Source organism: Lithobates pipiens, unplaced genomic scaffold, assembly GCF_037356315.1.
Source record: "Lithobates pipiens isolate NorthernLeopardFrog02 unplaced genomic scaffold, aLitPip1_a1.2 Scaffold_13, whole genome shotgun sequence".
NCBI classification, from domain to species: Eukaryota; Metazoa; Chordata; class Amphibia; order Anura; family Ranidae; genus Lithobates; species Lithobates pipiens.
In genome coordinates this window covers 197,153,778-197,176,357 of record NW_027507718.1, presented here as the reverse complement: position 1 = coordinate 197,176,357, position 22,580 = coordinate 197,153,778, and the positions used below count along the sequence as shown (strand labels likewise).

At 41.5% G+C, this 22,580-nt stretch overlaps 1 protein-coding gene across 2 annotated transcripts in view; it reads left to right on the top strand.

Annotated features, from left to right (window-relative positions):
* LOC143974562 (tyrosine-protein phosphatase non-receptor type 9-like) overlaps nucleotides 1–22,580 on the top strand; it is a 106,776-nt gene that overhangs the window by 56,707 nt on the left and 27,489 nt on the right. For both annotated transcript variants that reach the window (XM_077476092.1, XM_077476091.1), the window contains one exon: nucleotides 20,188–20,278. In XM_077476092.1, coding sequence (XP_077332218.1) covers nucleotides 20,188–20,278 — 91 coding nt within the window. The remainder of the gene's footprint in view (nucleotides 1–20,187; nucleotides 20,279–22,580) is intronic.

Below are 22,580 nucleotides of genomic sequence, written 5' to 3'. Positions count from 1 at the left end.
AAAACTGCATACACACTGTGGATTTTTGTGCAGAAACAATGGTGTGAACAGGGCACAAAGAGAACAATTGGATTTTTTTTTGTGTGTCCTTGCAGAATGCGTGCAGAAAAACCTCATGTCTCTGCACATGGTGTAAACGAGGCCTACAAGAGTGTACAATTGAAGGGGGTAATTGTTCTCTCACAGGGAACGCTAGCGCAATGGCAAAAAGGTAACTAAACTTGGCTATAAATGTGAAAAATGTATCGCTGTATATCTTCCCAAAAGAGCAATTTTAGCTGGCTGGAAATTATTCTTTTCAATCAGAACTAGTCCCCTGAATTGATGAGATTTTACTTCCCTGACTTCTCAGCCCAACTGGTAAAATAACACCTGCAGTCCACACATGTAAACAATCCATTAAAGGAGATGTCCAAGCAAAACCTAACTAACGCTAAACCTGCTCTGTGCCACATTGTAAACCTAATCTATCTAACCCTGTAAAGCAAAAATCACTGTACTTTCCTATCCTGCAGCCGGTCCAGTCCCAGCATCAGCTGTCAGCGGCGTCTTCTGCAGGAGAGGCATCCGACAACAGAAGCCCAATAGTAAGTCTATGGGTGATGTCATTTCCTAGTTATGTCACAGCCGTTGTCGGTCCTCTCCTGCACACAGCATCTGCTGCTGAAGACCAGCTGGGTTTGGGTGCAGAATAGTTACGTATAGCGAGTTTTTTTTCTTTACAGAGTTAGATCGGTTAAGCTTAGAATGTGGCACAGAGCAGGTTTAGTGTTAGTAAGGTTTTGCCTGGACTTACACTTTAAGGGCCAGTAATTGAGTGATTTTTCCTGTCAGTCTTGGCTCTTGCTCACCCGTCTGATTTCAATTCTCTGTGTACGCACCAGTCATTGGGCAGTTGGAAGAATTCTACAGTCATATGTGTTGTGGTATGTTGGATCAGAACTCCTCCTCAGCACAGTGCTGCCAGTGCAAGTAAGCTGCCTGTCTGAGTCCAGAATGGAGCCACTAGAGCCTGCTGCCACAACAATGGAAGCAAGAAGGAAGCCTGGAGCAGAATGAAGGGTGAGCAGCAGAGAAGACGACCGCAAAGAGTAAGAAATGGAGGGGAGGGGGTTGGAAAGTAAGATATGAGTGGAAAAGAGATGACGAATAGATGAATATGAGTAATGGGAGCAGAAATGCATATTAGAATGGAGGCATAAGAAAAAGTCTAAGGTCTATCAAGTGTATTGTTTAGATTGAACTAAAGTGAACAAACAGATACTCGTGTGACTAACATAACACTTATCAGTACATTTGAATAATGGGCATCAAAATCTAGATGTTTGCTGGTTCATTTGCTCTTGTAGTGAGGTTTGTCATTGAACAGCCTTGTACATTATTAAACAAAACTGAGTATTTGTGTATTTGTGAATGTGGGTGGAATATGACAAAAGGCTCTAAAGAATCTTGAATTTAACCCCAGCACAAAAAAATGAGCCTACATAACCCTGTTTCCAAGGCAATGTAATTGCTACGACATACAGATTGACCTGATATTGATGATAACCAGAATCCCTCTTTTTATATATGATTTCAAGACCAGACTTTTATTGATTTGGGACCGTTTTAAATACTGTATAAGCTCCAGTCAGGATAAAACCTGGTTTAACCATTAATATTTTGCTTACACTTAGAATGTCTTTCCTTTACAGAGCAATCCTTTATTATTTTCTTTTCTTACATCAGAGCGTCCAGAAAAAGTAATATTACAATAGTTACCAGGCTATGTGAACGTACATCCTAAAAATCAACAGTAAGCAACCCATTGGTTATGACTTTTAAGTTGGTTCCTAGGCTGTTTCTCTCTCACTGCATTTCATTAGTAATAGACATTTACAGTAGATAAGCAAAGTCGGAAATGCTTATTAAGTAATTATGCACTGTGGGAAAGTCCTTCACACTGCTGGGTCCTTATTGATCAAAAGGGAGGTACAAGGCCCACAGATAAATGAAAAGACATTCCACTGTAAACAAAATAAAAATAAGAAAAGACTGGCTCAGACTTCAAAATCAATTTATATAAAACGAATTAGGAAAGGTGTGAGATCCGGGGAGGGGAAATCAGTCGCCTAGTTTTGAGTGCAGCATCAGACCATTGTCAGGATTCCTGCAGAGCCTGGACTGGCTGTGTGATGGGGGCCAATGGCAAGCTTTAGCCCGCTGTGAGCTGAATACAGGTCACAGGAGTCTTGGCCATACTACTTTAACATAGTAGAACTTAAGGTACTGCTGTAGAAAAAAACACGCTTCTCTCCACTCAAAAAAACGTTATTATACATTTTTGAATAAAATATTTAAAACCATAATTTAGAGCACTAATCCAATAATTTGCATTTGTGTCTTTTCATTAATCTAGCCAACTGCGGATTGAGAAGCAAAAGAAAATCTGATAGTTCGAGTCCACTGATGATCAGGAGCAGGGGTCTCCAAACTGCGGCCCAGGGTCTGGATGCGGCTCTTTGCTTGCCTATATCCGGCCCTTGAGGTATTATTTATGCCACTGACACCAACAATGGATCACTCTTCCTTTCACTGACATGGATGGGACATTATTCCTTCCACTGTCGGCAAAAATGGGGTACTATTCCTCCCACTGACACCAACTATTTCTCCTCCTAATACCAAACCACAGTTCGACCCCCCCCCGGGAAGTTTGGAGATCATCCCCCACCCAAACCATATATTTTCTGAAAGCGCATGATCAGAAGAATAAAAAGAAGGTGCTACTGATTTTTTAGAGCCCCTGGTATTTGTGCAAATGTTTATCAAACCAATATATTGACAAAAAATACACTAAAACCGTTATTAGATAAAAACACAGCTAATTTTACAAAATTCCTGCTAAATCCCTACTAAATATAAAATCTTCACCTGTATTGAGTTAATAAATAACAAATATAAATCAGACGTACCCAAATGTTTCTCTAAAAATCTGGAGGTTTTCTATTTTCACTTACAGCTTTCAGAATTTGAAAAGACCCATCAAACGAGATTTTCTACAAGCACAAGACCTGTAGAATAAACAAAAGTGCTACTGATTTTTTTTGGGCCCCGCAATAATTGCGTAAATGTTCATCATTGCTATTTTCACAAAAAAATACTCTAAAATCAAGATTGCACATAAACACAATGTAACTTACTAAATTCCTGCATAATTAGTACTAAAGCATTGTCCACATGTGGCATACTGTATGCCCATGGGGGGACCGTATTTACCCGCACAGGAATGCACAGGTGTTCAATGCATCCCTGTACAGGCAGTTTCATTTATGTCAATTGGGATGCAATGGCTGCACAGGTATAGCTGCTGTTCCCAATCTGATATCTATGTGGGTACATGACCCCGAACGCAGACAGTGTGAGCTCAGGGACATGCATGTGGCCCTACATAGGTGCCAAATGTGTGAAATTGGGAGCAGCGGCCCTGTTGGTGCGGTTGCTACATCCCAGTTGACATCAATGGGACTGCCTGCACGGAACACCCGTGCATCCCTCTAAAGGTACGGCTCATTATGGTGGCTGCAGGGGATCAACTCAGCAGGGTCTGTTGAACAATTCTGATATAAGCTTATGGTCATTGATGTGACCATAAGCTTATAGAAGAGGGAAAAAGGAGGTCCGAATACCGTACTGACTTGGCCATCTGCAGGCACTTCTGTACGTCCATACGGACCTGGCAGTGAAACAAGTTACAAGCACGTACAGAATGATGGGTAGACAGGAAATCTTTGTGTAATTCAAAAATCCTTGGGAATAGAACATATGCAGATAATTTTTACATGATCTCAGTTAGCTGTGGATACATTGCAAAGCTCATGTATAGTATTGCTGGAACAGTCATATAGCACAGACAAAATATTTAGCCAAAGTGTTCATGCATGCAGAATATATCTATAAATTCTTGTAAGAAGCGTGTGTGTTTTGTTGTTCAAGTTAAAAAAATTTTTTTTATATATTCAGCGGGTAAAAAAAAGTATTGAAGACATCACAATTTTTCTAGGCAAGTATATGCTATTAGGTGCTATTAATATGAATTTTTCACCACATGTCAATAACAACCCATGCAAACCATACTTGCAAAGAAACCAAAACAAATAAGTTCAGAAATTAAGTTGTGTAATAAAATGGAATGACACTGGGGAAAAAGTATTGAACATGCCAAATGAAATGTATTTATTACTTTGTACAAAATCCATTGTTGGTAATAACGGCTTCAAGATGCCATCTGTATGAAGAAACTAGTCACGTGCATTGCTCAGGTGTGATTTTCGCCCATTCTTCCACGCAGTCTTCAAATCTTGAAGGTTGTGGGCCTCTTCTATGAACTCTGATAATTAGTTCTTTCCATAGATTTTCTATTGGATTCAAGTCAGGTGATTGGCTGGGCCATTCTAGCAGCTTTATTTTCTTTCTTTGAAACAATTGAGAGTTTCCTTGGCTTTGTGTTTAGAATCAATGACTTGCTGAAATGCCCACCCTCGTTTCTTCTTCATCATCCTGGTAGATGACGGCAGATTTTTATCAACAATGTCTTGGTACATTTTTCCATTCATCCTTTGAATGATCTGAAGTATGCTGAAAAACAGCCGCACACCATAATGTTCCCACCTCCAAAGTTCACTGTTGGAATAGTGTTTTTGACCTCCAAACATGGTGTGTATTATGGCATCCAAAGAGTTCAATTTTGGTCTCATCTGACCAAACTATATTCCCCCAGTATTTCACAAGCTTGTCTACATGTTATGCAGCAAACTTTAAACAAGCTTCAACGTGCTTTTTCTTCAGTAATGGAGTTGTGTGGTGAGCTTGTGTAGAGGTCATGGCGGTTGAGTGCGTTACCTGTTTTCTTTGAAACAATTGTACCTGCTAATTTCTGGTCTTTCTGACGCTCCCCACAAGTGGTCCTTGGCTCTTGGACAATTCTTCTGGTAATTCCTTTGATTCCCTCTGTCAGAAATCTTGCAAGGAGCACCTGGTCGTGGCTGTTTTTTGGTGAAATTATGTTCTTTCCACGTCTGGATTATGGCCCCCACTGTGCTCACTGGAACATTCAAAAGTTTTAGTAATCCTTCTGTAACCAATACCATCATTTTATGTTTTGTGATAAGGTTGCAAAGGTCTTGAGAGATCTCTTTGCTTTTACCCATTATGAGATTTCTTTTTGTGTGACATCTTGGTAATAACACCTTTTTTATATGAATGAACCAGCTGATATTAATTTGCACTGACAAGGGGCAGGATTGCTTTCTAATTACTGATAGATTTTAGCTGGTGTCTTGGCTTCCCATGCCTTTTTGCACCACTTTCTTCATGTGTTTAATACTTTTTACCTGTGTCATTCCATTTTATTACACATAACTTGATTTCTGAACGTATTATTTTGTTTGTTTCTTTGTATTGATTGCATGGGTTGTTGACGTGTACATTTCATGTCAAATAACACCTTTAGAAATATATTTACATAGCAAAATAGCTACGTGTTCAATACTTATTTTACCCTGTGTATATGTGTGTGTGTGTGTGTGTATGTATGTATGTATGTATGTATATATATATATATATATATATATATATATATATATATATATATATATATATATATATATATATATATATATATAATATACACTATACACATGCTTCTATGCAATTTAAAATCCACCAGGTACCCTTCCACGGACGGCTTGCACAGAAGACTAAGGACCATCTACATATAGTCTTTCATGTGGATTTCATGATTCATAAAATTAATTGTAGATTTAGAGGCCATGTTAGTAATACAGCGGATAATAGTAATGTACCCATGATAATGTGGCTTTCATTTATAGCATTGCATACATGCATTTCTTATCGTACATCACGGGACACAGAGCCATAGTAGTTACTATGTGGGTTATAGGCCACCTTCAGGTGATGGACGCTGGCACGCCCTAAGACAAAAAATGCACTCCCTATATAACCCCTCCCACTACTGGGAGTACCTCAGTTTTTTCCCCAGTGTCTAAGGCCCCTTTCACACTGGGGCGGGAGCGGCGTCGGCGGTAAAGCGCCGCTATCTTTAGCGGCGGTCTGCGGGCGCTAGCGGGGTGGTTTTAACCCCCGCTAGTGGCCGAAAAAGGGTTAAAACCACCCGCAAAGCGCCGCTGCAGCGGCGCTTTGCCGGCGGTATTGCTGCGCTGTCCCATTGATTTCAATGGGTAGGAGCGGTTTAGGAGTGGTGAATACACCGCTCCTTCACCGCTCCAAAGATGCGGCTAGCAGGACTTTTTTCACTGTCCTGCCAGCGCACCGCTTCAGTGTGAAAGCCCTCCGGCTTTCACACTGGAGTGACAGGGGCCGGTTTTTTTCAGGCGCTACACAGGCGCTATTTTTAGCGCTGTAACGCCTGAATACCACCCCAGTGTGAAAGGGGCCTAAGGTGTAGGTCACGAGGTAAAGATGTGTTGTGCTGAGCTCCACTGGAGCAATCCTTGCTGGGGCTAGCTGTGCAGCCGGATCCATTCAAAGTGTCTTTTAGGCCAAATTGAATGGTACCTGGGCCTCGTCCGAAGAAACAAGGTTTTGCCTGTAAACGCTTCTCTTTTAGAGAGCTGGACCACGGGATTCAGTACTTTTGGTATTAAGGCCATAAAGTTTTACTGCCGGTGGTGCTATTACAGGTCCAGGATTGTGGGTTTCCCAGATGATCCCCAGCTCCTAAAAGTTTAACAGAACCCACCGTGAAGGGTGAAGATTGGGTCTGTTGGTTTTTACTACAAAAAACCCTGCGGCAGGAAAGGTAAGTGGAGTTTTCTAAGAAATGTTTTTGAATTTTCTTATGAAATGTCTCTGAAATGTCTTTTGATTAGTAAATGTTGTCATGCCTAAGTGTTACCACTGGGGCTGTATAGAGCACATACCTTCCCATGCTTGCTCAAGAGAGCATGCGGTGTCCAGAGCAGCAGGCTTCTTTTTCTCTCCAGCCAAGAGCAGACCTCCAGTAAGTCTAGGGGGGGTGTGTTTTCTCTTCTACAGACACTCCCTACCTGTGCTGATTCTCCCCCGTCTTCACGAGGAAGACCTTCAGGAGAAAAAAAATTATCAGCACGCCGTTACTCAGTGGCTTCCAGGCACTCGCCTCGCCATGTTTTTTCCACTCACATGTTGGTCCTGTAGGATCAGTGGCTCACGCTGGAGAACTTTTTTAAAAAGAGAGGGCGATGGAGGGGGGAGCATAGAGTATGTGTTTTTTTTTTTTGTTTTTTTTTAAAGTACCATTATTACTGTTTTAAGCTGGCTGTGGGACACAAGAGAGTGGAGGGGCTTGAAAGAGGTTGGTGTCACAAGCATTCTTTTTGACACATTTACTATTACATCAGACTGAACATTAATAGCAGCAGCAGTGGCTGACTATTGCTCAAGCAAATGGATGCGATTACTTCTGGTAGTACCTCTGCATTGTGCATCAGGCTATGTTCAGAAAGGGAGGTTGAAACACTCCCAAAAAAGAACTAAAAGGGTCTCCCTCAAGCTCTGGAAATCCTACTCCTACAAATGGCATCCTCCCCTGAGAGGAGATGGCTGGTCAGAGTGAGCATAGGGGCCATAAAATCATTTAATACTGCAGCCCCTGTTCATTTTACTCTTTTTCCTCAGCCATGGTTGTCACACTTTATCCTATGGTAGTGAAAATTCACTAAGTGGGGTATACCAGCAATTAGCGCTACTATATCCTTTGTGAGTACGTTTGACTTTTACGGCAGACAATACTCAAACACTTTTTTTTTCCTTTGGCAGTTTGAGTGTCTCAGCCTGCGCTGACAGTAATTGGTTAATCATTGAGAAACCAGTTTAAACAGGTGTTTGTTATGCTGCTCAGCAGGTCCAGGAGGCAGCTTTGTTTGCAATAGTTGCTATGACAGCTCTGTTCTTTAGGCCTTTCGCCCTTTGCTAGGCGTCCTGCAAGAAGCTCCTGGCTAGTTTTCCCTTTTGTGGTGAAACGGCTATCTGGGGATATTTTGGATAAATATATCCAAAGAATTTCTAGTAAAATACAGATCCCCTTTTGAAATTTAAGTGATGGAGTAAATGTATTTTTCAAAGCTTGCCCAGGCTGTCACAACGGATACCACCATCAGGTTCAAAGGGTAATCCTCAGGGTTAACCCCAGGGACAAAAGAGGTCTTGGGGGCGGAAACCTACAAGATACTGTAGCTTCCTTTTGAGGAGGTGACCCCCATTCTTCTGCAGTTCTCGGGGATCTTGCAGGAGGAGTGTCAAGGTGAGTGGGGGACTTCCTCAATAGCTCCAACGTACAAACTGGAGTTCCAAGAGTTTCTGCCGCCTCGCTTTCTCAAATCAAATGTTTTTAAGGTTCAATAATAAAAAAAATCTTTCTCTCCAGCATTGGACCATCTTTTAGCAAAAAGCGTTCATGTTGGCCCCTATGTAAGAGCAGAGGTTGGGGTTTGGTCAAATCCAAATTTACATTCTGGATCTCAAAGATCTAAAATTAAATTCCTGAATATAATCTCTTTTTTGGCATGAAGTCAATCCAATCTATCTCCATCCTACAAAGAGGAGAACTTCTGGTGTCAATCGATGTCAAAAATGCATATTTCCATATGCGTATTTCCTCGCTCACTAGTAATATTTTCTTTCAAAGTGGAAAATCTTAATTTTCAGTGTGTAGCTCTGCTTTCCGATTTAGCTGCTACACCTCGAATACAAGGTTATGGCTCATTTTCTAGCCAGATTGAGGGCCTAAGGTTTAGTGATTATGATTTACCTGGTCGATCTGTTCTTGTTAGACCAGTCGGTAGCCCACTTAGACCAAAGTATGGTCACCACATTCGCCTACCTGGAATATCTAGGTCGGATTGTCAGCCTAGGAGGAATCTTCTTTCAAACATGAAGAAAATACTGATTTAAGTAGTCAAAGCAAGATGATATTCTTCTATTTAACTTTGCGTGAGGTTGCCGGTAGAGATGGTGGCTTCATTCAAGGCCGTTCCTTATGCTCAGTCTCATTCTAGACTGCTGAAAAACAGTATCCTACCTGCTTGAGACAAAAAGTTCAAGCTCTACATTCCCAATGTGTCGGACTCCAAAGCCTACGGCAACATCACCCTGATATCAATCTTGTCTGATCTTGGGAGCCTAAGCAGGGTCAGGTCTGGTTAGTACCTGGATGAAAGACCACCTAGAATTACCAGGTGCTGTAGGCTGGGTACGCAGGAGCCTCAATTTATGATTAACATCCAAAATCTGCAAAGGAGAAAATCCTTCCGTTACCTGGGAAATGGTAACAACATATGCCAACCCTTTTTTTTTTTTTTTTTTTTTGCTTAGGTTGGGGGACAGTCCTAGAAGAGGCAGCTGTCCAGGAGAAGTGGCCTAGATCAGAAATGGCTTTGTCCATTCACATTTTAGAAATTCAGGCAGAACACTTGGTCCTGAGGGCCTGAATTTCAGTTTAAGGTATTGTCCTGCTAGGATTCAATCCGTTTGTCACAGCAATAGCTGTGAGAAAGGTGAATCTTCTCCTATCAGCAGAAAAGAGAAAATTGGCAGGCGGACTAGAGTTGCCAGCAGTAGTTCCTGGGAGAATGGTTCCTTTACTCCGATATCTTCGTGTCAAGGATTGGGAATCTCAGACATAGATCTGTTTACGTCCAGGATCAAAAAGGTCGACAACTTTGTGTCAAGAACAAAGGATCTGCTAGCATGCGCAACAGATGCCTTGCTATTCCCGTGGATTTGGTTCTCACTGATTTGTGCATTCCTTCCTACATCCACGACTTCTTCACATAATCAAGCAGGAAGGGAAGTCGTTGATTCTTGTGACCCCAGCGGGGTCCAGAAAATATTGGTATGCAGAGATCGTTGAGATGGCAGTAGGGAACCCATGGACCCTACCTTCATGGCCAGGCCTTCTCTCGCATGGCCCGGAGTCCTATCCTACTTTTACAAACGCTAAATTTAACGGTTTGGCTATTGAGGCCCACACGCTAAAGAATCGTGGGCTGTCAGATTCGGTCGTTTTCTACCTTGGTTAATGCACAGCCGGCCTCCATGGTTATATATTCTAGAGTCTGGGAAACGTATGTCTCCTGGTGTGAAACCAGGAGCTGCACCCCAGGAAATAAGTCTAGGTAGAGTCCTTGACTTTTCTGCAGATGGGGTGAGAAATGGAGCTGGCCTTGAGTGCTTTCTAAGAACGGGTCTCTGCCTTATCGGTATTATTTCAACAACCAATTGCTTCGCATTCTTTGGCCCATAAATGTATTCAGGGGGTAACACGGCTTAATCTCCGGTTAAGTAACCCTTTGGACTTGAATTTTAGTGTTGTCAACATTACAAAACAGCCTTTTTTGGGCTGATGCGACATATTCCTTTTGTCCATTTTTGACAAGGAACCAATTTTTTCTGGTAACCATATCTGCTGCAAGAAGGATATCAGCATTGGCTGCTCTTTCTTGCAAAGAGCCATATTTTTATTGTTCACAAGGATAAGGTAGTATTGTGTCCTCATCCTAACTTTTTACCAAAGGTAGTAGGTTTTTGTCTAAACTAGGATATTGCTCTATTGTCTTTTTGCAGAACCCTGTTCTTTGGAAATAAGATCACTAAATTTTTGGGATGTGGTGAGAGCAGTCAATGTCTACTTTAAAGGTGATTGTTCAGATTCGGAAAACGGATGTTTTTGTTTGTGTTCCCTGAAGATCCTAAAAGGACAGTCGGCATCGAAATCTACTATTCTAAATTGATTCGACAAGTAATCGTTCAAGCTTATAGTTAAGAGGTGGATTCCACCCTCTCAATCAAAACACACTCCTCTAGGGCTGTTAGTGCTTCCTGGGCAGTGCATCACCAAGCCTCCATGGCTCAAATCTACAAGGCTGCAACTTGGTCTTCAGTCTATACGAGATTCTATCAAATGGATGTAAAAGGTCATGAGGATATCGCCTTTGGGCGCAGTGTACTTCAGGCTGCAGTATAATTCCTCTAGTCTATTATTGCCCTACTTTTGTTGTCTCTCTCCCTTCAGTTGGCATTGCTATGGAATATTCCACATAGTAGCTACTATGGCTCTGTGTCCCGTGATGTACAATAAGAAAATGGGGTTTTTAAAATGGCTTACATGTAAAATCCTTTTCTTTAAAGTACATCATGGGAGACAGAGGTCCCTCCCTTCTTTGGTATACATGTGTATTGCTTTGCTACAAAACGGAGGTACTCCCAGTAGTGGGAGGGGTTATATAGGGAGTGCAATTTTTGTCTTGGGGTGTGCCAGTTTGAAGGTGGCCTATAACCCACATACTAACTACTAATGGCTCTGCGTCCTGTGATGTACTTCAAAGAAAAGGATTTTACAGGTAAGCTGTTTTAAAAATCCTATTTTTGTGCTAAAGAGCTCAGCCAAAGATGCAGATAGATCGTCCACTCATTTTGTCCTAATAGCAGGCCTCAAAATTTCGAGGGCGAATGTGGAGCTGCATGGGGGGGGGGGGGGGATTTGGGCGATTCTCCTCCCCCTCGACTTGCCCTTCAAGCTTGGAACCCTCCGACTTCACTCATTGGGCACCCCACATGCCCCCTCAGCTAATAGAAACACAAATGCGCTTTTTGGATATCGCGACACATTGCCCCCTTTTTCCTTCCATAGCCACCACTGATTGGGGCATGGGCACTCATCAGAGCAATAGTGTTGCTTGATGTCAGTGCGGCTTATGCAATGCTTAAATACTGAGCATCAACCCGAAGCCAGCGACAAGACCGGAAGAGATGGGGACAATGGCAGCCTGGCGCTTGTAACCTGCGGCTTTCTTCCTTCCCGAGTAGTAGTGTAACGAGGAGAAAGGCCGGCAGGGTAGGGAGGCGGTCCAGTAAGACGTTGTACCCATAGGCAAGTGCCTTCACCACCCTCCAACTGCTGCCTTCTGTGACACCAGAGAGGTGTTGCATACACACGTGGGGCCGCCTCTCTGTCACGTGCGCATCCATACAGTGTGAAGGGCACCCAGGGAGGGCTGTGCAATGAGGTGATATCATGGCATGCTGGTGACATTTCATCTTGAATGCTTGGGGCTTTTTTAGACTGACTAACTTCACTATTATTGTTTTTCAGGGCACACATCAAGAAATCTATGACTATTACTGCATCAAACTAAACTGTTCTGGTGTTTATATCTGCTTTGTGTTGTTTTTAGCAGTGTTTAAAGAAAAAATTATATTCAGTTTATATAATAAAGCTGAACTTGGGGTGTAAAAACCCTTATCCAAATAGCTAAGAAGCATATAATTATTACACTTAAGGAAAAAAAATTAAGAATAACCAATACCAGCAATCTGCAATTATTTCCTTTATCTGACTTGTTAAAACATTTAACAGTTCCATTTCATGAGATCATTTATGAGGGCGTGTTTAGCAGCAGGGTAGGGGTTGGGTGGGGCAACTGGTGGTGAGTAAAGCCTTGCACACACGATCAGATTTTCGGATGAATGTTCATACGTTTTTTGTTGCATGCTAGTCTCATATCGAAAGTGAAGATAAGTAAAATTCTCGTACGACAGAATTCAGCTTCAGAAATGATTTAATACATTCAATTGTTTTGTATGTATGTATTTGTTTCTGAGCATGCATAGTCTTGCTCTTAAGATTTGTTTCGGACGAAAACTGTACTAATTCACGTTCGATTACAATTTGATAGCCTGCACAAGTTTGTCGTACGAAAATTTGTAATCTGCTGTATAAAATACCATACTAAAGATCTGAAAATTGGCAGATCGTTCGTACGAGATTTAACTTTTGATTTTCTTATACTTTATTCTTTTTTTTTTCTTCTTCTTTTCTTGTGTGCACGAACCTTAACTCTTGAGCCCTGTTAATACCTTCTGTTGTGATCCGCTATAATACTATATCTCAAACTACTAGAATGAGATATAATAAATATATAATTGTGTGTGTCTAGTACAGGGATCTCCAAGCTACAGCCCTCCAACTGTTTAACTACACATCCCATGAGTCATTGTAAAACTGACATTCACAGACATGATTAGGCATGATGGGAATTGTAGTTCCTGAACAACTGGAGGGCCCTAGTTTGGAGACCCCTGGTCTAGTACATGTGTGCTAAAGCAAAGTTGGTGTATGTGTATGTGTGTGTGTGTGTGTATATATGTATGTGTGTGTGTGTGTGTGTGTGTGTGTGTGTATGTATGTGTATATATATATATATATATATATATATATATATATATATATATATATATATATATATATATATATATATATATATATATATAATCGGTAATATATTTTACATTTATACACATGTCACCTGCCTGGAAGGGAGATTATGGCAATCTTGTTGATGGTCATCATTGGTGACTAACTCAAATCCTAGGTCTCACTGAAAGGTAAGGGAAGAGATGACAGAGGCGGTAGCCAGTGGCTGCAGAGATCAAGCTATAGTCGCAGCGCATTTCCTCGTCATTGTGTATGACTTTGTCAAGCAAAACCGTGTATGGGGAGACGATATATACAGTACATATTCATCTTTCTGGTATTATCAGTGAACACTCAACAGGTAGTGATAATGGTTCTTTTGTGGTTTTGTCTACTGCAGTACCCTATCCTTTACTTGGTTAATTCCCTTTTGTATCAAAATGGGTTCTATTATGGGATGGGTCTCAATGGGATCTGAAGTACAAGGCAAAGGTATGATATATCTGCAACCTTAAACTCCAGGCACTTTCTCTATTGTTCGTTGGGGACATAGCTTGATTATAATAAGCTACCTAGGCTATGGTACTGCCTACAGGAGACACAAAGACTGAAGGCCAGCCCCCTGTATGCTAAAACGCCTCCCACCCGCTTGGTTTCCCTTTGTGTCCTTGGGAGAATGGGTGTCTCTTTCCGTTCTGTTATGCTTGTTTCTTCTCCATAGATACAATGAACAAGTGAGTATAGCCACCCTAAGTCAGCTGGATCACCAATCAAAAATGAAGGAAAAAAATTAATAGAAACTAACGCAGCCACCACATTTAAGGATTAGTAAGCTGCAATATATTATATTTTTGGGTTCAGATGTTCCCCCTGTGACGTTCCTGCAGTCGGAATTGACCCACTCCTCTGGATTTCAGCTAGAACAGGACTCTGCTATTCAGGTGGGGCCAGTACAGGAACAGAGCTCTGGCAGTTTTGTCTATCCTGATTTCTGAAGGCTTGTTGCGAGTGCCTGAACTGGGTCTCTTGGCTTAGAACTAAGGAAAACAAATGCCTTGACTAAACATTTTACAAAGTTGTGCTGCTATTTTTTTTATTATTATTCAGACTGTGTGTGTGTGTGTGTGTGTAAATATATAGCTCTCTCAAGTTTTATGTTTATAATGAAAATGAGGCATAATGGAAAAGGAAAAAAAAGCCATTGGACTTCTCATGTTTGTGCTAAGCTTTCATGAGCGGTGACACATTAGTCCAGCTGTTATAGAGACCATGTGCAAAACGGGTCAGTTAGAGTGAATATAGAAACATCATGTATCTTACTTGGCCCAGTATCTGCAAAGCCTCAAGACTTATAATTAGGTCTTAACGTAAAATGCCATATTGTAAATAGTCTGACAGCTCAGTTTTAAAGCCGCACACAGTCTGATATTTAACAAAAAAAACGAACCAAGACCAAAGTCCATCTCTGGTTCATATTCAATAAATCTGACTGTAATGAAGTTGTATTCCTAATGCATGACTACAGTAACGTATAAGAAAATGGCAATCAAACATGCCTATATTATATGGAGCAGAAGGCCAATGGGAAAACCTTTCAAGTACAGCACTTGCTGTTTAAAATATTCAGTGCTACCGGCTCCTGCTTTTTGTCTGCTTTTCTAAACTTCTGGTCTTCACAGGAAAGAGTTCACAGTGGACAGTGCCGTCTGCAGCCAGGCTGTTAGCTTAGAGGAGGGAGAAGCAGGGGAATATCCTGCCATCACAGGCTACATGGCTTTTTCTTTTAATAAACACAGTGTAGGGAGACTGCTCTAATCCCTGAATGCATGGGTGGCATGCTTTAATAGCTTATGTTCTATGTGTAAATGCTCTTGTTGGGGAGCAATTACCATCGCTTACCATCAAAATTCTAAATTAACAACATCCCGAAACAGCACGCAAAGAGTAGTGTGATTGCCAGAATTGGATTGCATGGGTGTGAACACATATGCTGTCTGATTCCATGTGCCGCAAAAAGGGTCCTGCACCATTTTAGTATGAATGCGGTGCAATTTGTGCCATACAAAATGGCTCAAATCACAACGCCCAGACATCGCATGTTATTTGCACAGGCATGCATTGCAATTCCTGTGCGAATCACATGTGTTGTCCCGCTGTGGCTCTCCAGGCTTTGTCCCTCATCCCTGGGCAGATCGATAGCAGCGGGAGCCATTGGCTACCACTCCTGTCAATCAACTCCAGTGGGGGGGGGGCGGAGACTGAGTCCCACTGTATTTATCAATGAATGCAGCGGTGGGTCTCTGGAACCAATCCCGTACTAGTGCCCCAATGGGAATCCGTTGCCGATTGGTGCTCCAGCAAGAGAGGAGGATCTACAACCACTTTAAGGTCAGAATTGCAACAAAAGATGTGACCACTGAGCATTTCTGTTTAAACACATGGTGGCAACCACTGTGTGTGTGTGTGTGTGTGTGTGTGTGTGTGTGTGTAAAAGTTTAACTGTGCTGTTACCTGCCCCAGTGATGATCACTCTGTCTGCTTGTACTTAGATTAATTTCCCACAAGAGAAACTTCTCTGCACAAAGTGAGACTGAGGATCCGTTAACTCTATGGCATTCCAGATCGTGGGCAGGATCAGCCCGCGATTCCGCATTGCCACAAATCGCGGGAATCCTTGGCAGTCCCCGTTATTTTCAATGGCACTCAAATCGTTGTGCGATTTTGTCATGATTGTGGTAAAAGTTAGATTGACCCATTAAATAAAATAAAAAAATATATATATATATATATATTATTTTAGAAGTCCAAGGATGTTAGTAAGTCATGAGTTTGGTAGAGGAGGAAAATTAGGAGTTTGAGACACATTAAGTGGTGTTAATTTAAAGTAGGGGGGCAATTATGTTTTAAGATTACAGTTGTGTGCGACTCTGGGTGTGGTTTCCAACATTCTTGTTAATTTTATCTGGAAAAACCACAATTGCTCTTTGTGGAACTTTGAAGGCAACTTTTAACCCAAAAATAAGATTAAAATACTTTTTTTCTCGATTTTAAGATTTGAACCATATCTATTACATCACATATAACATTGTATAATTTTGTACAATATTTTATAATATAATATTTGTGCTTTTTAAATCAAGAAAATAAATGTTAATTATTTTAATCTTCTTTTTTGGTTAGAAGTTGCCTTCAAAGTCCTACAAAGAGCAATTATTAGAGTTGAGTTGGGCATTAGCATGAAGTTGGCGTGGGCAAAGGACAGTCTAAAGCTTGTACACACTACTAGTAGGTTTTTTTGTTTTTTTTTTTCCATTCAACTCGAGTGTGCTGAATGAAGAAAAACTTAACGCAATGTTAGTACAGCAATCTCCCCACTGAGCTATTCTGTTCTGACGAGGGGTACGGCCCCCTTTGACGCCATTGGCTGAGAGCGCTAATAGTGAGCCAGTCGGCAGAAGGTTTCTATTGAACTGGCCGATGCCGACTGACATTCGGCCCGTGTGTACTAGGTTTAAGTGACAGTATGACTTTTTTTCCTGGAGTATTGCTAACCTTATCAAAAGCCTTTAGCTTTTGGTTTAAATGCTTAGGCTTTTGATATGTGACAAGCACTTGAGGCATTTTAGAAGAGCATTTTCTCCAAGAAAGCATTTCATCTTTTTGATGACCCTTAATCTGTTCCAGCAAGGCTTTTATTATATAGCTTTATGTTAAAGCTTAACCAATCCTGATATTTTCTTCAGCTGGCAATTCCTTACGATGTAAAAATGATCCGAGTGCCTAAACAGCCGCCTTATCACTTTTACAGGTGGCAGAAGGCTGTCCCCCCCCCCCCCCTTTTTTTTTTTTTTTTTTTAACTCTCTAAGGATTGGGGCTTATACAAACAAGTAAGAAACAATATATGACACTGAACTGTATCTGTTACTAGCTTTTCATATACATGCACAAACAGGTTAAATGTACATTGAAATTAAGGCAGTCAGGTTCCACTGGGACGTGTTAATCCCGTAGGAGATTCCCATCAGGGCTGTGGAGGCCACCTTCAACCAAAAGAAAAAGCAAAGATAAATTGAACATGGTTTCCATGTGCCTGTGCAAATTATTCAGTAAAGCCATTCAGGGGAAAAGGGATCCCCAGTGGGGCACTGCTAGATTATCCCTACTGATCAGGCATCAAGCTAACGTATCACAGTGATCTGATGCCAAGTGTCAAAGTGAGAGAGGAAAGGGCAGAGGTAAAAGGGGGGAGGAAAGAGGTTGGGTAAGGAGTTCTGGCAAGGCAGACGATCCCCAACTCTGAGCTGTCAGAGGACAGAGTACTCAAACGTAGGATTGGTATTCATTTGAAAATCGAAACACATCCCAGTGTGTCCATCGAGTGTTGTGTTCTTCCTCCCTTTCCCCTAAGGCAGCTGTGAGATGTTCCATCCGCTGTATATTGCCAACTCTAACAAACCACTGTATCACCATCCGTGGGGACTGTTGCTTCCACATACTGGGGACGCACGCCCTGGCTGTGTTCAGGAGGTGTTTCAACAGGGATTTACGATAACGCTTACTGGACATAGGGGTCAGGTTCAGAAGAATTGCAGGTGGATTGTCCTGAAGAGCAAAACCAGTGAGCTTGTGGATGATTCCCAATACCTGTCCCCAGAAAGGAGTCAAAGCTGGGCACTCCCAGAAGATATAAAGCAACGTGCCTGTCTGTGTGCCACATCTCCAGCATAGGGGACTACGTCCCGGGAATATGGCTGCAAGTACAGAAGGGGTCCTGTACCAACGTGTCAGTATTTTGTAGGTCATTTCTCGGTACTTGCTACATAAGGAGGACTTGTGCGCAAAAAAGAGGATTTGATTTTTTTTTTTTTTTTTTTTTTTTTATCTTCTGAGAATGTGTGGTGTTAAGATCCCTCTTCCATTTTCTCAGGTACGGGGGATCCTGTTGGGACGTGTGCGTCAATAAGGTGTTGTATGAGTATGAAAGAGATTTCTGAATTGGTTCTTCTCCCAGGTATAATTCTTCAAACTACATAAGTTGTCTGCGGAAGCCTCCGATCCCTGGGAGAGAGCTGAGAAAATGTGATAGTTGCCAAATCTTCCATCTTCCCAAAATGGAGGAATTAAAGCTAGGGTATATGCTCGAGGGGTTGCTCCATTCAGACGGTCCCAAGAAAACTGAGGCTCTAACTAGGCCCTGATCTGGGTTGGGCCAGAAGGATCTGTCGGAAATGCCTGGTAAAAAGTCTGGGTATCCAATTACAGGTGCCAACGGAGAGGGAAAGCTGGTCACTTCCGCTATCTTAAAGTATCTATGAAGCTCCTGTAAGGTGGGCTCGACTAAGATGTGAAAGGTAGAGTCTGGGAGAACGAGTTCCACTCCAGGGAAAACCTCCCAGGGGGACCGGTACTGCTTCCTGTTCCAAGCCGACCCACAACTTTATGCTGTGAATGCCTGCACCAGTCCACCACTCTGTTCATGTGGACTGCTGTATAATACAAGGCTGGGTCGGGGAGACTGATCCCTCCTTTTGGATTTTGGTTGTTGCAAGAGAGATCTCTTGAGCTGCGATGGTTTGCCCTGCCACACTTATTTGATAAGAATTGCATGTAGGTCAGGAAAGAAATCCCATGGTATCCCAACTGGTAGTGCTTGTGAGAGGTAAAGCAGTCTCAGCATGATATTCATTTTTAGGACATTACATCTACCAAACCATGAGACCGCCAGCCTCTTCCATCTGTCCAGGTCAGAGGCGTAAATGCTCAGGAGTGGCTTAAAATTAAGTTGATGAGGTGCAAATCCGTGGGAATCTTGGTGCCCAGGTATTGGATAGCCTGAGGGGTCCACCGGAAGGGAAAATTGCTACTGAGGGAAGCCGGTGCGCTAGGAGTGAGAAATGTTCAGTGATTCTGACTTTTGCAAGTTCATTTTAAAATCTGATGGCGCTCCATATTGGCGTATTGCTGTCACTAGAACTGGGAGAGAAATATGTGGGTCTGAAATGTAAAATGGGTCGTCTGCATACACCGCGATCTTATGGTGATCTGTACTTGTTTCGAGCCCTTTGATGTCCAGGTTTAGCCTAATGTGTTGTAATAGGGGTTCTAGAGAAATTATGAAAAGTAGTGGGGAAAGGATGTCCCCTTCTAATAGATCCCAGCTCTCTCCATAAGGAGGACCTGTCACAGCCTATGCTATCACAAGGGATTTTTATCCCTTGTGGTGGCAATAAAGTTTAATAAAAAAAAAAATACATTTTAAATAAGGGACTGTAGGGGCACTACACGCACATGTACATGTTTATCACACCACACTTGAGCTATTGCCATCAGAGTGAGCAAAAATTCTAGCACCACACCTTACTTTGACACCATTCCCTGGGCGTGCACAATTTTAAAGTACGACATGTTGGGTATCTATATACTCAGCGTAACATCATCTTTTACATTATGGTATTATATTGTGTATTTGTTCCTGAAAATGTACATTTTGATAAACCACAAGAGCCATTTTATTCTGTAGGGTATCTGCTTATAAAAAAAATAAAGTTTTGGGGTTTTAGGTAATTTTCTAGCAAAAAATATATATATATATATATATATATATATATATATATATATATATATATATATATATATATATATAGTGTATGTTTCTTGCCTGTATGAGAGAAATGTCAGAATTGCCCCATACTAGAGGTGATTAAGCAAGGGTCTACTATGACCTTTTCTTTCTTAAAATCTATTTTGAAATGTTTCAACTTCCTGGAGAACCTTTTTAAATTACAAAGAGTTCCCCAGAAAGGATTTTGTTTTTACACGGCTAAACTCTTAGGTTTATGTCAGCTAAATCTGAAGGAATTTAAGGTACTATAGTAATATTGGTGGATTAGGTTTACATGTTGGTAACACAAGCTTTAATGTCTTTTTTCCACAGGAAGCCTTACAATCAATCAAAGAATAGATATAGTGATGTCTTGTGCCTGGACCAGTCAAGGGTTAAGTTAGGTCTTATTGGAACAGATGAGGTAAGCTCATACAAAGTGTAATATTGCCGTATTAAATGTAGGCTTACAACATATACCTCAGCAGAATTTTTATTTTTTGCTATTTTTTACCTTAGCTTAAATGCTCTGTGGGTCTTTTACTGCTAAAGGGATGTAAATGATACTCCTCCTGTTCTATTACAAAGCTGAAACAGTACAGATGGTCCTTATGTAGGCAGAGTGTCCTATTCGCATTCAGTTTAGGAAAGGTAACAGTTTGTCCTGAACTTTAAGACCCCTTTCACACCACACCGCCCATTGCGTCGGCGGTAAAACGCAGCTATTTTTAGCGGAGTTTCACCGCCGGAATTGCGGCGCATTTTGGCCGCTAGCGGGGTGCTTTTACCCCCGCTAGCGGGTGCGAAAGGGTTAAAACCGGCGGCAATACGCCGCAATAGCGGCGTTTTGCCGGCGGTAATACAGCGCTGCCCCATTGATTTCAATGGGGAGCAGCAGTGGAGGAGCGGTAAACACACCGCTCCTTCACCGCTCCAAAGAAGCTGCTGGCAGGACTTTTTTCTGACGTTCTGCCAGTGCACCACTGTAGTGTGAAAGCCCTCGGGCTTTCACACTACACACAATGGTGTAACTTCTTTAGGGCGGATTGCAGGCGCTATTTTTAACGCTATAGCGCCTGCAAAACGCCCTGGTGTGAAAGGGGTGTAAAATCCTGTCAGCGTATACGACTTTGTTTTCCTAAACAAAAATTGTTGCACTTTCCAGTGCAATAGGCAAGTGTGCCACAAGATGGCAATACATTAGTTTAGAAGAAAAATGTACTTTCACCAGTTTAGCTTTGGCTCCAGCTGTATTGCACCATTTTGATGGTCTAATAGATACATGCTTTATTTATAGATTACATCAGTTGCTTTAGTACCTTTTTTTTTTTTTTTTCTTTTTTCTTTATATTTTTTTTTGCAGTAAAGGGGTACATACATCCTTAACACAAGTATCCATTTGAATCAATTAGAAATATGATTGAATTTCGCCAGTGTTTCAGAACCATGTATAAAAAAAAAAATATTCCACAGGCCTATTTAATAGAGCAAAGCAAGTGATATTTAACCACTTTAATGCCAGAGCGTTTTTTTTTTTTTTTTTTTTTTTTGCAAGGTCTTGCACACATCTTTTAAGTGTTGTAGACTGTCCCTATATATATATATATATATATATAATGTGTGTGTGTGTGTGTGTATGTATGTGTGTATATGTATATATATATATATATATATATATATATATATATATATATATATATAAAAATTATCTGTAAAGATTTGGACTTTTGTTCAGTAGCAAATATATGGATACATATATTTTCTTATTTTTTTGGGGGGTAAATAGTGGGTAATTTAAGAAAATGCAATTTATTGTAGTCTACTAAGACAGTATTTACATAATTTGCATGCACCCCAGATATTTAATATTAAGAACATCCGCCTCAGTGTGACTTTTATGTAACCTAGCAGGTAAAACTCAAAGTGAACTAGGTTGTGGAGCATGCAGTGAAAAAAACATTTGCATAAATTGGTGGTATAACTCTAAGATACAGTGAGGGGGGAAAAAAAAGTATTTGATCCCCTGCTGATTTTGTATGTTTGTCCAATGACAAAAAAAATTATCAGTGTATAATTTTAATGGTAGATCTCAATTTTGGTCTCATTTGACCACAGCACTTTCACCCAGTTCTCCTCTGAAACATTTAGATGATCATTAGCAAACTTCAAACAGGCCTGTACATGTGCTGTCTTAAAGCAGAGTTCGGATAAACAAAAAAAAGTAAAAGTCAGCAGCTACAAATACTGCAGCTGCTGACTTTTAACAATCAGACACTTGTCTTTCCCAGGGTCCAGCAATGTGGGGGAGCGATGCCCCGCTAGTCTTCCCCTCCTCTCTGCGGCACCAGCATTGTAATTGTGGGTGCCCGGCTGTGGTTTTACAGCCGGGCACCCATTGCCCGAGCCACACCGTGACTGGCCGGGCAATCATCAGGGACCTGTGACGTGTCCCAGGTGATTGCCGAGAGGGAGGGGGGGTGGTGATCTTCCCTTGCTATGCCTGAAAAGAGGGTACCCCCCCCCCCCAAAAAGACATGCCAAATGTGGCATGTCGGGGTCACCTCCCTTAAAGCAGAAGTTCAATTTTTGGGTGGAACTCCACTTTAAGCAAGGGGACCTTGCGGGTGCTGCACCATTTCAGTCCTTCACAGCGTAGTGTTATCAATTGTTTTCTTGGTGACTATGGTCCAAGCTGCCTTGAGATCAATGACCAGATTCTCCCATTC